This window comes from Rhinopithecus roxellana, chromosome 13 (genome assembly GCF_007565055.1).
Source record: "Rhinopithecus roxellana isolate Shanxi Qingling chromosome 13, ASM756505v1, whole genome shotgun sequence".
Lineage (NCBI taxonomy): Eukaryota > Metazoa > Chordata > Mammalia > Primates > Cercopithecidae > Rhinopithecus > Rhinopithecus roxellana.
Window position 1 is genome coordinate 18,053,718 of NC_044561.1, and position 14,901 is coordinate 18,068,618.

Genomic DNA, 14,901 nt, shown 5'->3' on the forward strand with positions numbered 1-14,901 from the left:
CGACTTCCCACCCCATCCCCCGGCAGCAACGAAGGAGTCGAACCTCAGTTAAGGCAGGAGGAAATTTAGTGGCGCTGGGGAGGGAAGAAAGTGGGGTTGGGAGAACCTTTCATCCCTGCTGGCCCGGGGACTGGGCATCGGCCCTCAGCAAGAGAGGTATTCCCGGGATGCTGAGCGCTTCATTCTGTCTCCAGGACTCAGGCAGGGTGGTCCCAGCTCCGCCACGCCCCCGGACCTACAGGTCGGCGCGGTCCGAAGTTTCCTCCGGGGGCCTAGCGGGCGCCCACACGTACTCGGGGGGCACCTGCGCGTCGGGCGCCGCCTTGCGGTAGAAGCCGAGCTCCAGCACCAGCGTGTTGATCTCTTCGCGGGTCATTTCACTGAGCGGTATGCGCTGAGGTGGAGGAGGGGCGGGGTCAGCAGGCTGGGTCTCGCCTCTGGCCTCGCCCCCAGCCCGCCTCCCACGGCCTCACCTCCAGTTCCTCGTAGCGGCGGCCCAGCAGCACGAGCTCAGGGTCGGCCCCAGGGAGGTGTTTCATCACCAGGTTGTGACTGGAGGTGGTGTTAAGGAGGGTGGTGGTGGGCAGAGGGAGGTAGTGGTTGCCGCAGCCTTACTGATGGGAACAGCATTGCCTCCAATGCTGAGCGCTTACTCTGTGCCCGGGTGGGGCCAGGGTCTCCGCTTATACGTGAGAAAATTAGGGTCCATTCTGTGGCAGTCATCACTAGTCAATCTCTCTTGCCCACTCAACCTGGAGACAACCTCAGAATCCTCTGGGCGGCCACTACCAATCAATTCCACTTGTCAGTTGAAAACCATCTGCCACCCCTTTTTAAGTTAAGTGGAGATTCTCCCAAGTGCCCACCCCATTTCCCCTCCCCCAGAACAGAAGGATACTAGAATGGAATGTCCTGGGTGACGAAAGCCTTCACCTGGGGAGGAACCAGAGCATCAGAGACCATGACCCCAGTCTCCTCGAGGTACAGACGGGGCACTGAAGCCCAGTGAAGTCATAAAGCAAGTCAGGTGCAGGCTCCTGACTTGGGATCTTCCTAGGGATCCTCCCCCCCGCCCCAGTCATTAGGACCATGTTGCCCACTCCCGGAGAGGCTCAGGGGGAACAGAGCTAGGCACCTCTTCCTTCAAACTCACCTCCTTTAGGCGGTTCAGCTGTCATCCCCCACAGGTCTGGAGGGGGATAAAATGGGATAGGTCAGGAGTCCTTCACATTTATTCCAGCCACATCCCCAAAGCCATACATCCTTATCCCTGAGCTGGGTCGGTCTGTGAGTTATCCCTGGATCAGCAGTTCCCAAGGTGTGAAGGAAATGCTGGCCCCTTGTGGACAGAAGGGGGAACTGTGTATACAGCTGGGGAGACTCAGGCCTAGAGACACCAGGGGAAAAGAGCAAGGCCAGAGACCCAGAGTGTGCCTGCCAGCCTTGGGGCCTGTACATCCTACTGGCTGTTGACTGACTCCCAATGCCCAGGGGAAATGATCACCCTGCTCCTCTTAAGCAGTAGAGACCTGGGCTTGGCCTTTGATCCCTGAAATCTCACAGTGGAGGCAGACCAGAAGGAAGCACCTCAGAATGGCCCTGGGGGCCCCCATTAGAGACACCTACCATCTGGTCCCTACTCTACACAGGCAGACCTCACCCTGCCTGCCACCTGCGGCCCATCTCCACAGACCATCTGCTTGCTTCCCTGACATGGGAGGGTGAGAGGACTCCTCCCTGCCTTCCCTGAGGAGACACCACCATCCAGCAGGAGTGCAGACCCCAGGACCACCCACTCTAGTCCTCCTCCATCCTACCCTCAGCCTTTTCCTTAGAGACAGGGTCTCACTATGTCCCCCAAGCTGGTCTTGAACTCCTGGGCTGAAGCAATCCTCCTGCCTTGGCCTCCCAAAGTGCTGGGATTACAGGGGTGCACCACCGGCACCCAGCCATTCTACACTCTTTTGTCAGAGCTGACAAAAAGCTCAGAGGGGGGCTGTGATGGTCAAAGTCACACAGCAAGACAGGGACTCCGAAAGGGAATTTCCTGGTAGGGGGAGGATGGGAGGCTGCTGCAGAGTAAATGTTGGCAAACAAGTTCCCAACTCGGTTCCACCTCCGAGTTTGCCCCCTTCCCTGGCTCCTGCATATGGAAGGAGGCACCCAGAAACACTTCTCTCCCCCCAGAAGAAGGAAAAGAGACTTTCTGGAACCTCAAGCCCTGGAACCGGGTGGGGGAGGAATTCCAGGAACATGAAGTCATGGGGGATGGGAAGTTGGGACAGGATTGGGAGTCATAGGCCACAAGAAGAGTTAGGAGACTGCTCTGTCAGTGTGTCTGGGTGTCCGCTGTTGGGCCGGGTAGGGGGAGCTGGGGAAGGGTTCGGAGTTCCAGGCCCCAAAGTCGGTGTCTCAGACTTCCACGGTGGATGCTGGGGTCATCTGGGGCTAGGGAACAGGAGGGACGGTCCCGGCACAAGGGGAAGGCAGGGACTCGAGGTTCGAGATGGTCCTGGGGTCGGGGCAGACGGTGCTCCCATGGGGCCGCAGGGTTGGGGGACGGTAGGGTTGGGGGACGGTAGTGTCGGGGCTGGAGGCCGGCGTACTCACCTCTACCCGGGCGCGGGTCAGGCCGCTCAGACGATTCCAATCCGGCCGGTAGGCAGTGGCGGCTGTGGCTGGGGCTACAAGCGCCGCGAGAAGCAGCAGCAGCGCCAGCGGAGGCAACAGGAGGCTCATCGGGACCCGACTGCAGGTGATGCGCAAGCTGGAGGCGAACCTCCCAGTCGCTGCGCCACGTCTGGGCCTGCAGGCTGGCCCCGTCCCCGCCCCCACTCCCGCTAGAGGCCCAGCCCCGCTGGAGACCACGCCCCCAGCGATCGGTCTCCGCCCCAGGACTCCCCGCCGTTACCTCCCGCTTGCTCAGGGTGAGGTCCCGGCTCCTCCCTGGCCTTTGGGCCTTCACTTTCCCAGGTCCGAGAGTGTCCACGCTCCTTTTGTAGAGCGAGGATGTAGACGCTCCCACAGGATGCGGCCAGGCAGCGCCACCTCACGCCGGCAGAGGGTGCCGGCGAGACGCTGAGGGACACGGGAGTTTCTGAGCCAAACCTGCCACTTTAAGATAGGGAAACTGACAGGACATCCACGAAAAAAAAGGAAAGAAAGAAGAAAAAATAAGATAGGGAAACTGGACTTTCTGAGGACTCCTCGCTTTGAAGCGTGGGAGATGGAGAGTGAGGCTCGGTAGAGGGGGTGCGGCTTCTGGGAGCCACTGAGACCTACCAGCGTGCCTTCTACCATCCACAGCTACTGCTGAGCAGACTCTCTGTCCTGGGGTGAGAAAAGGAATTTGTTACTCAAAGGTGGGAAAATGCAAGGAGGGTTACAGCTGTTAGGCCACAACAGGGTCTTAAATCAGCTGGGTTATATTTATGGAATCAGGATTTACTTTTTTTTTTTTTAATGTGGCTATCCAATTCAATTAAAAATCTTGTCTTTTTCAGTGCTACTCGGCAGTGTTACCTCTCCATGTAATTTATATACATATATAAAATACTCTGGTAATTTATATTATATATAAAATATAAATAATATATATAATATATATTATATATATATATATATATATATAGGCAACCATGGCCGGGCGTGGTGGCTCACACTTGTAATCTCAGCACTTTGGGAGGCTGAGGCGGGTAGATCACTTGAGGTCAGGAGTTCAAGGCCAGCCTGGCCAACATGAAACCCCATCTCTACTAAAAATACAAAAATTAGCCAGGCGTGGTGTGGGCTCCTGTAATCCCAGCTACTTGGGAGGCTGAGGCAGGAGAATCACTTCAACCTGGGAGGCAGAGGTTGAAGTGAGCCAACATCCTACCACTGCACTCCAGCCTAGGCGACACTCTGTCTCAAAAATAAATAAATAAATAAATAAGCAACCATACAAATATCTGGGAGTCTACTTCTGAATATTGTACCCTATTCTACTCCTCCAGTGCATTTGTCTAACTATGCTGTCTTATTAAGTATAGCTTTATAGACAGACTTGGCATCTGGTTGTGTGTTGGTCTGTCGCCCAGGCTGGAGTGCGGTGGCTCCATCTCGACTCGCTGCAACCACCGCCTCCCGGGTTCAAGCGATTGTCCTGGGCGCCACCATGCCCAGCTAATGTTTTTTGTATTTTTAGTAGAGACGGTGTTTCACTGTGTTAGCCAGGATGGTCTCGATCTTCTGATCTCATGATCCACCTGCCTCAGCCTCCCAAAGTGCTGGGATAACAGGTGTGAGCCACTGCACCTGGACCGTTTTTTGTTTGTTTGTTTGTTTTTGAGACAGAATCTTGCTCTGTCGCCCAGGCTGGAGTGCAGTGGCTCAATCACAGCCTGAACCTCCCAGGCTCAAACAATCTTCCCACCTCAGCCTCCTGAGTAGCTGGGACCACAGGCATGCACCACCATGCCCAGCTGATTTTTGTTTTTTTTTTTTTTTTTTGAGATGGAGTTTCCCTCTCATTGTCCAGACTGGAGTACAGTGACATGATCTGGACTCACTGCAACCTCTGCCTCCCGGGTTCAAGTGATTCTTTTGCCTCAGCCTCCCAACTAGCTGGGATTACAGGTGCCCGCCATCACGCCCAGCAAATTTTTGTATTTTTAGTAGAGATGGGGTTTCACCATCTGGGCCAGCCTTGTCTCGAACTCCTGACCTCAAGTCATCCACCCGCCTTGGCCTCCCAAAGTCCTGGGATTACAGGTGTGAGCTACTGTGCTGGCTTTTTTTTTTTTTTTTTTTTTTTTTTTGAGACAGAATCTCGCTCTATTACCCAGGCTGGAGTGCAGTGGCTCAATCACAGCCTGAACCTCCCAGGCTCAAGCAATCCTCCCACCTCAGCCTCCTGAGTAGCTGGGACTACATGCATGCACCACCGTGCCCAGCTGATTTTTTTTTTTTTTTTTTTTTTTTTTTTTTTTTTTTGAGATGGAGTTTCCCTCTCATTGTCCAGGCTGGAGTACAGTGGCATGATCTGGACTCACTGCAACCTCTGCCTCCTGGGTTCAAGCGATTCTTTTGCCTCAGCTTCCCAAGTAGCTGGGATTACAGGTGTCGGCCACCACACCCGGCTAATTTTTTTGTCTTTTTAGTAGAGACGGGATTTCACCATGTTGACCAAGCTGGTCGCGAACTCCTGGGCTCAAGTGACCCTCCTGCCTTGGCCTCCCAAAGTACTGGGATTACAAGCATGAGCCATCATGACTGGCCTGTGGCCTACATTTTCCTGTGGTGAGGGCCATGTGTAAGCTCACAGCCTCAGTGAGCCACCGCAGGCAGTCTAGCTTTGTTCTTCTTGAAGGCTGTCTTGACTATACTTGGCCTTTCGCACTTCCAGGTACAATGTAAGGCCAGCTCCACAGAAAAACCTTCCAAGTTTCTATCAGGATTTCAGATTCCCATTGGGGAAATCAATGTGGGGAGACTCTACAGTTTTACATCATTGTGTCTTTTCTACCATGAACATGGTAAGTCCGTCCATTTCTATAGGTCTTCTTTAATTTCAATAACATTTTGTGATTTTTAGAATAAATATCTTGCATATTTTTCATTGGATTTATTCCTAGGTATTTAATTTTTTATAGCATTACAAACTCTATTGTTTTTACATATTCATTTTCAAGTTGCTTGGCAGTAGCATATAGGAAGACAATTGATTTTTGCATATTAACCTTGCAGCCAGTGGCCTCACTGTATTGCTTACTCTAATAGTTTAACTGGAGATTTTAAAAAATTTTCTACATATGCATATTATATTACCTGGAAATAAAAGTGGTTTTCTTCCTTTCTGATCCTTATACTTTGATTTTGTTTCATTGCACTGTCTTAATTGTACTGTCTGGGACCTCTGGTACAATGTTGACTAGAATTGATCATCGTCTTTTTCCAGATATCATCTTTTTTTTTTTTTTTTGAGACGGAGTCTCACTCTGTCGCCTAGGCTGGAGTGCAGTGGCACAATCTTGGCTCACTGCAAGCTCGGCCTCCCGGGTTCTCGCCATTCTCCTGCCTCAGCCACCGAGTAGCTGGGACTACAGGTGCCCACCACCATGCCCGGCTACTTTTTTGTATTTTTTAGTAGAGACGGGGTTTCACCGTGTTAGCCAGGATGCTCTCGATCTCCTGACCTTGTGATTCGCCCTCCTCGGCCTCCCAAAGTGCTGGGATTACAGGCGTGAGTCACCACGCCCAGCCCCAGATATCATCTTTAAACGTTCATGTTTGCTGTAGGTTTATTACTGATGCGTTTTATAAAAGAAAGTTTTCTATTTCTATTTTTCTTTTTTTTTTTTTTTGAGACGGAGTCTCACTCTGTCGCCCGGGCTGGAGTGCAGTGGCCGGATCTCAGCTCACTGCAAGCTCCGCCTCCCGGGTTCACGCCATTCTCCTGCCTCAGCCTCCCGAGTAGCTGGGACTACAGGCGCCCGCCACCTCGCCCGGCTAGTTTTTTGTATTTTTTAGTAGAGATGGGGTTTCACAGTGTTAGCCAAGATGGTCTCGATCTCCTGACCTCATGATCCGCCCGTCTCGGCCTCCCAAAGTGCTGGGATTACAGGCTTGAGCCACCGCGCCCGGCCTTCTATTTCTATTTTTCTTAGAGCTTTTATCATGAATGAATGTTGAACTTTGTCAAATGTTTTCCTGCATCTATTGAGATGATCATGTGGTTTTCTCCTTTATTTTATTAAATGTGGTAAAATACATGAACTGATTTTCATATGTTAAACCTTGCATTCCTATAATAAACCAATTTGGTTGCAGAAAAAAAGAGATAGGAAAACTGAACCCTAAGGAATCCTTGTTTGCACTATTTGTTTATTCAGCAGATTACCTGGTCTTGCTGCTGACCAGGCTGGTCTCAAATTCCTGGCCTCAAGTGATCCTCCTGCCTCAGCCTCCCAAAGTGCTAGAATTACAGGTGTGAGCCACTGCACCTGGACTTTTTATTTCTTTAGACAAAAATTCCAATCAAGATTTTTATTTCCCAGAGCACACATTGTGGTGATGGAATATTGTGTACCCAGTGGGAGTTGGCAGGATAAAGGGATTAATACATATAAAGCTTATTAGAACAGTACCTAGTACAGGATGGGTGCAGTGGCTCATACCTGTAATCCCAGCACTTTGGGAGGCCAAGGTGGGCGGATCACCTGAGGTCGGGAGTTTGAGACCAGCCTGACAAACGTAGTGAAACCCCCTTGCTACTAAAAATACAAAAATTACCTGGGCATGGTGCACATGCCTGTAATCCCAGCTACTCGGGAGGCTGAAGCAAGAGAATCGCTTGAACCCAGAGGCGGAGGTTGCGGTGAACCGAGGTGGTGCCACTGCACTCCAGCCTGGGAAACAAGAGCAAAACTCCGTCTCAAAAACAACAACAACAACAAGAAACATACATATATATATATATATATATATATTAGCTGGGCATAGTGGCAGGCGCCTGTAGTCCCAGTTACTTCAGAGGCTGAGGTAGGAGAATCGCTTGAACCTGGGAGGTGGAGGTTGCAGTGAGCCGAGATCGCGTCACTGCATTCCAGCCAGGCAATGGAGTGAGACTCTGTCTCAAAAAAAAAAAAGTACCTAGTACAGTGTTAGCTTTCATTATCAGTTCCTTCCTTACCTCATAAAGACCCCGTGAACTCCATTTTGCAGGTTAGAAAACAGGCTCACAAAAGTGAAATGAGTGAACTGTGCATTTGGGACTTGAACCCAACATGTCTGCACTCATCTTGAGAGTTGGGAGTTTCTTCCTTATAGTGGGTTCGTGGTCTCACTGACTTCAAGAACGAAGCCGTGGACTTTCGCGGTGAGTGATACAGCTCTTTTCTTTTCTCTTTTCTCTTTTCTTTTCTTTTCTTTTTTTTTTTTTTTTTTTTTTTTTTGAGACGGAGTCTCGCTCTGTCACCCAGGCTGGAGTGCAGTGGTGCAATTTCAGCTCCCTGCAAGCTCCGCCTCCCGGGTTCACACCATTCTCTTGCCTCAGCCTCCCGAGTAGCTGAGACTACAGGCGCCCGCCACCATGCCTGGTTAATTTTTTATATTTTTTAGGAGAGATGGGGTTTCACCACGTTAGCCAGGATGGTCTCGGTCTCCTGACCTCACAATCTACCTGCCTTGGCCTCTCAAAGTGCTGGGATTACAGGCTGTTTCAGCTCATAAAGGCGGTGCGGACCCAAAGAGTGAGCAGCAGCAAGACTTACTGTAAAGAGCAAAAGGACAAAGCTCCCACAGCATGGAAAGGCACCCAGGCAGGTTGCAGCTGCTGGCTGGGGGTGGGGGTGGGGGGGGTGGTGGCAAGCTTTTACTCCCTTATTTGTCCCCGCCCACATCCTGCTGATTGGCCCATTTTACAGAGTGCTGATTGATGCATTTTACAGAGTACTGATTGGTCCATTTTACAGAGTGCTGATTGGTGCATTTACATTCCTTTAGCTAGACACAGAGCACTGATTGGTGCATTTACAATCTTATAACTGGACAGAAAGGTTCTCCAAGTCCCCACTCAACACAGGAAGTCCAGCTGGCTTCACCTCTCAATCTCAGGCATAAGCAGATCGCTCTTTCTGCCATCTTTATGTGCTGCCATAATGGTGTGCATGAATGTCCTGGCTGATGCTCTCAAGAGCATCAACAATGCCAAAAGAGAGGCAAATACCAGGTTCCTATAAGGTCGTGCTCCAGTGTCATCATCTGGTTTCTAACTGTGGTGATGAAGCATGGTTACAATGGCGAAGTTGAAATCATTGATGATCACAGAGCTAGGAAAACTGCTGTGAACCTCACAGGCAGGTTAAACAAGTGTGAAGTAATCAGCCCCAGATGTGATGTGCAACTCAAAGATCTAGAAAAATGACAGAATAATCTGCTCCCATCCTGACAGTTTAGTTTCATTGTACTCACAACCTCAACTGGCATCATGGACCACAAAGAAGCAAGACAAAAACATACAGGAAGGAAAATCTTGGGATTCTTTTTCTAAGGATGTAATATGCATTTGCAGATAAAAAGGCTACAATTAAATAAAAAAGAACAGATCACCAGATTCGGATGCCAATTCTCTTCTTCATGCTTTCTTCAGCAGACACAGGAAGTTCGTCACTGTCTTCTTTTCCCTTTGAATCTAGGGACTCCTTCTCAATACTGAGCCAAGGCTGCATTATGACTTTCATGGATGCTAGGGTTTTTTCTTTCTTTTTTCTTTTTTTAATTTTTATTTTTATTTTGAGACGAAGTCTTGCTCTGTCACCCAGGCTGGAGTGCAGTGGTGCAGTCTTGGCTCACTGCAACCTCCACCTCCTAGGTTCAACCGATTCTCATGTCTCAGCCTCCTGTGTAGCTGGGATTACAGGAGCATGCCACCATGCCCAGATATTATTTTTAGTAGAGACAGGATTTCACCATGTTAGTCAAGCTGGTCTCAACCTCAAGTGATCTGCCCACCTCCGCCTCCCAAAGTGCTGGGGTTACAGGCGTGGGCTACTGTGCCCGGCCTCTTTTTTCTTTTCTTTTTTTTGAGACGGAGTCTTGCTCTGTCGCCCAGGCTGAAGTGCAGTGGCCAGATCTCAGCTCACTGCAAGCTGCGCCTCCCAGGTTTACGCCATTCTCCTGCCTCAGCCTTCCGAGTAGCTGGGACTACAGGCGCCCGCCACCTCGCCCGGCTAATTTTTTTGTATTTTTAGTAGAGATGGGGTTTCACCGTGTTAGCCAAGATGGTCTCGATCTCCTGACCTCATGATCCGCCCGTCTCAGCCTCCCAAAGTGCTGGGATTACAGGCTTGAGCCACCGCACCTGACCGTTTTTCTTTTTTTTTAGAGCCAGGGTCTTGCTGTGTTGCCCCAGCTAGTGTTGAACTCCTGGCCTCAAACAATGCTCCTGCCTTAGCCTCCTGAGTAGTTGGGATATGGACACATGCCTCCATTAAATATATATAATATACATAAATATTATATATATATTTGACTTTCAATTGCTTTGGTAAAAAGATAACTATAATCTAAGCTGGATTTATTATTATTAGTATACGTTTCCTTTTTTTTTTTAAATAACTTTAACTTCTCAGTGTATCCTTCTCATTTTAAAGGATATTAAAAACATTTTCGGCCAGGTGCGGTGGCTCATGCCTGTAACCCCAGCACTTTGGGAGACCGAGTAGGGCGGATCATGAGGTCAGGAGATTGGGACATCCTGGCTAACATAGTGAAACCCCTTCTCTACTAAAAATACAAAAAATTAGCCAGGCGTAGTGGCAGGCTCCTGTAGTCCCAGCTACCTGGGAGGCTGAGGCAGGAGAATTGCGTGAACCCAGAAGGCAGAGCTTGCAGTGAGCCGAGATCACACCACTGCACTCCATCCAGCCTGGGTGACAGAGTGAGACGCCATCTCAAAAAAAAAAAAAAAATTTCATGGACCCCCTATAAGTATGGTGGGCCCTAGACAATGAGCCTACTGTGCCTTCTAGAGAAGTCAAGTCTGCACTGAGTCTTTTGTTTGCACCCTGCTAACTTCCCCTTCACTAACTTGATTGTAAAGCTATAAAAATAATAGGCTTGGCTGGGCATGGTGGCTCATATCAATAATCCTAGCACTTTGGGAGGCCCAGGCAGGGAGATCACTTGATGTCAGAAATTCGAGGCCACCCTGGCCAACATGGTGAAACCCCTCTCTACTAAAAATACAAAAATTAGCCGGGCATGGTGGTGCATGCCTATAATCCCAGCTACTCAGGAGGTCGAAGCTGGAGAATCACTTGAACCTGGGAGGCAGAGGCTGCAGTGAGCCAAGATTGTGCCACTGCACTCTAGCCTGGGTGATAGAGCGAGACTTTGTCTCAAAAAAAAAAAAAAAAAAAAAAAGCTTAGAGCTGTTATTTAATATCTGTTTTCTATAAATATATGAGTATGTTATCAATATGATTGGTCCTGTACAAACTATTCACATAGTAAGCTATCTCTAATACTCTGTTTACTGCTGTGGGAATATGAATTCACCCTGGCTTTCTGAAGGGCAAAATCAAAACCCTAAAAACATTTTTTTGACCCAGTAATTCCATTTTTTGGAATTAGCCCCAAAGTAATCATCAGAGAGAGGACTGTTAGGTCAAGCTTGTTTATTAGAATACCATTTATTGTGGTGAAGAACTGGGGGTGGCCGGGCGCGGTGGCTCAAGCCTGTAATCCCAGCACTTTGGGAGGCCGAGACGGGCAGATCACGAGGTCAGGAGATCGAGGCCATCCTGGCTAACACGGTGAAACCCCGTCTCTACTAAAAAATACAAAAAACTAGCCGGGCGAGGTGGCGGGCGCCTGTAGTCCCAGCTACTCGGGAGGCTGAGACAGGAGAATGGCGTGAACCCGGGAGGCGGAGCTTGCAGTGAGCCGAGAGCCAGCCACTGCACTCCAGCCTGGGCGGCAGAGCAAGACTCCGTCTCAAAAAAAAAAAAAAAAAGAACTGGGGGTACAACCTAAGCATGTCACAGCAGGGGATGAGTGAAATAAATGAGTGTACCTCCATAGGATGGAAAACCATGCAATTGTTAAAAATGATACAGCAGCCTGGGCATGGTGGCTCACGCCTGTAATCCTGGCACTTTGGGAGGCTGAGGTGGGTGGATCACCTGAGGTCAGGAGTTTGAGACCAACCTGGCCAATACGGTGAAGCCCCATCTCTACTAAAAAAAAAATTAGCCGGACATGGTGGTGGCTGCCTGTAATCTCAGCTACTTGGGAGGCTAAGGCAAGAGAATTTCTTGAACCCAGGAGGCAGAGGTTGCAGTGAGCTGAGATCGCACCCCTGCACTCCAACCTGGGCGAGTGAGACTCTATCTCAAAAAAAAAAAAAAAAAAAAAAAAAAAAAAAAAAATGCAGCATAGATTGACAGACATGGAGAATGTTCATGGTTATGGTGTTAAATAGCAAGAAAAAAGCAACAAAAGCAGTAATATAGTAATATCAATTGGGAGTTGTGATGCTGTGGGCTGCAAGTCACAGAAACCCCAATTTAAACTGGCTTAAACAATAAAGGGAGCTGGTTGTGGTGGCTTGTGTCTGTAAACCCAGCTACTCAAGAGGCTGAGGCAGAAGGATAACTTGAGGCCAAGAATTCCAAACTACCCTGGACGACATAGTGAGAACCCATCTCTAAAAAAACATATTTAAGGCCGGGCGTGGTGGCTCAAGCCTGTAATCCCAGCACTTTGGGAGGCCGAGACGGGCGGATCACGAGGTCAGGAGATCGAGACCATCCTGGCTAATACGGTGAAACCCCGTCTCTACTAAAAATACAAAAAAACTAGCCGGGCGACGAGGCGGGCGCCTGTAGTCCCAGCTACTCGGGAGGCTGAGACAGGAGAATGGCGTGAACCCAGGAGGCGGAGCTTGCAGTGAGCTGAGAGCCGGCCACTGCACTCCAGCCTGGGCGGCAGAGCAAGACTCCGTCTCAAAAAAAAAAAAAAAAAAAAAAAAACATGTTTAAAATCTAGCCAGGTATGGCAGTGCCTGTAGTCCCAGCTACCCCAGAGACTGAGGTGGGAGGATTGCTTGAGCCCAAGAGTTCGAGACTACAGTGAGCTATGATGATACCACTGCAGTCCAACCTGGGAGACAGAGTGAGACCCCATCTCCTAGAAAAAATAAAAAATAATGCAGTGAGCCTAGATTGCACGACTGCACTCTAGCCTGGGCAATGTAAGACCCTGTGTCAAAAATAATAAAAATAAAGGGGCCAGGCCCGGTGGCTCATGCCTGTAATCTCAGCATTTTGGGAGGCCGAGACAGGTGGATCATTTGAGTTGGAGTTGGAGACCAGCCTGGCCATCATGGTGAAACCCCTCTCTACTAAAAATACAAAAACTAGCTGGGCATGATGGTGCACACCTGTAATCCCAACTACTCAGGAGGCCGAGGAAGAGATTGCTTGAGCCCGGGAGGTGGAAGTTTCATTGAGCCAATATCGCGTCATTGCACTCCAGCCTGGGTGCCAGAGCGAGACTCAGTCTCTAAATAAATAAATAAATAAATAAATGGAATCTGTTGGCTCAAATAATTTTAAAAGTCCAGCCCAGGTGCGGTGACTCACGCCTGTAATCCCAGCACTTTGGGAGGCTGAGGCGGGCAGATCACCTAAGGTCAGGAGGTCCAAACCAGCCTGGCCAACATGGCAAAACCCTGTCTCTACTAAAAATACAAAAATTAGCCGGGCGCAGTGGTGGGCACCTGTAATCCCAGCTACTCAGGAGGCTGAGGCAGGAGAATTGCTTGAATCCGGGTGGCAGAGTTTGCAGTGAGCCGAGATTGCACCATTGCACTCCAGCCTGGGTGACAGAGTGAGACTCCATCTCAAAAAAAAAAAAGAAAAAAAAGTCCAATGGCAGGTAGGGCTTCAGGTGAGGTTTGATCCAGTTAATGATCCACCAAAACCTGGTGTCTCTCCATTCTGCTTTCCATAATGTCATTTTATCAGTAGGCCAATTTTCTGCATGGTGTCAAGATGGCTGCCAGCAGTAACTAGAGCCACTGGGCTCTTCATTTACATCTAATGGAAGGGAGATCATCTTTTCTGGCAACCTCCTCAGGAGAGAAAATAAGCTTCCTTTCCCAAAAGCCCTGAGCAAAAATTTCCTTATATCTCACTAGTCCATTCATGATCTAATCATGTGCCTGGTGAAATGGGAATTGCTCACTGGCTTAACCAACTGGGACCCATTCCTGAAGCTGTGGGTGGGGTACACCATATTCTAGTTCCTGTTAAAAAGGAGATGGGCTGCAACCTTAACAGGATCCTAACCCTAACCCTAACCCTACTGTGTTGCTGGACATTGTAGTGACAACACAGTAACCAAGTCTTGGTGGCTCAGTCTTGGTGGCTCACGCCTGTAATCCCAGCACTTGGGAGGCTAAGGCAGGCGGATCACTTGAGGCCAGGAATTCGAGACCAACCTGGCCAACATGGCAAAACCCTGTCTCTACTAAAAATACAAAAATTAGTTGGGCACGGCGGTGCACGTCTGTAATCCCAGCTATTCGGGAGGCTGAGGCAGGAGAATTGCTTGGACACGGGAGGTGGAGGTTACAGTGAGCCGAGATCATGCCACTGCACTCCAGCCTGGACAACAGAGTGAGACTCCGTCTCAAAAAATAAATAAGTATATATATAAAATATATAACATGTATATGTAAATATACATGTATATAAATATATATGCATATTATATACAACATGTATATATAAATATATATGCCTAGACACCCCTACCAAAAAATGTCTATAAGGAAACAGTCCAAAAAGTCAGAACGATTATTTCCCAGTGGATGAAATTATAGGTAAATGTTTTCCTTCTGTGTTTTATATAATAGGCATGAATTACCTAAACACAAACAGTAAACTTTGTTTACAAAAATAATGGGACATAGCCTACTGTTTCCTTCTACTCCAACCCCTACCCCAGCAAGGGCCTCAGAGTAACTGAAGCCAGACGCCCCATGGAGTCGTCGTTTTTTCTGCTGACAGAGCCAAACCCCAGTATCCCATGGGCCCTGGTTGTTTGCTGGACAGATGCCACCAAACCACTCTCACTGCATTAGTCCGGATGCTGTGGCCCCTAAAGGCCACAGCTTGGACTGCTTAGGGTTGACCAACTAGCCATTGGAACCAGTGGTGGAGACTGTGACCATAATAGTACCAGGAACATTGTGGCATCAGCAGCATGGGAAGCCCAAGATCTCCCAAGACAGATCTCTGCTCGTAATCCATGCCTCTAATGTGGCAGCATGTAATTTAGGCCAGCAGTCTTCCTCGGGTGGGCTGAGGTTGGGGATTAGTCTGTGACGGGGTCAGGCTCAGACAGGATCTA

General features: G+C 49.1%; 1 protein-coding gene across 1 annotated transcript; it reads right to left on the bottom strand.

The window, feature by feature from the left end:
* Positions 1-43: 43 nt before the first annotated feature.
* On the bottom strand, positions 44-3,140 carry SELENOM (selenoprotein M). The gene is made up of 5 exons (XM_010360660.2): positions 2,611-3,140; positions 1,154-1,189; positions 899-933; positions 474-552; positions 44-394 (listed from the first exon to the last, which is right to left on the bottom strand). Exons 1-5 carry the CDS (start codon positions 2,737-2,739, stop codon positions 236-238), a joined length of 438 nt encoding a protein of 145 aa, XP_010358962.2. The 5' UTR covers positions 2,740-3,140; the 3' UTR covers positions 44-235.
* Between the last annotated feature and the right edge of the window lie 11,761 nt (positions 3,141-14,901).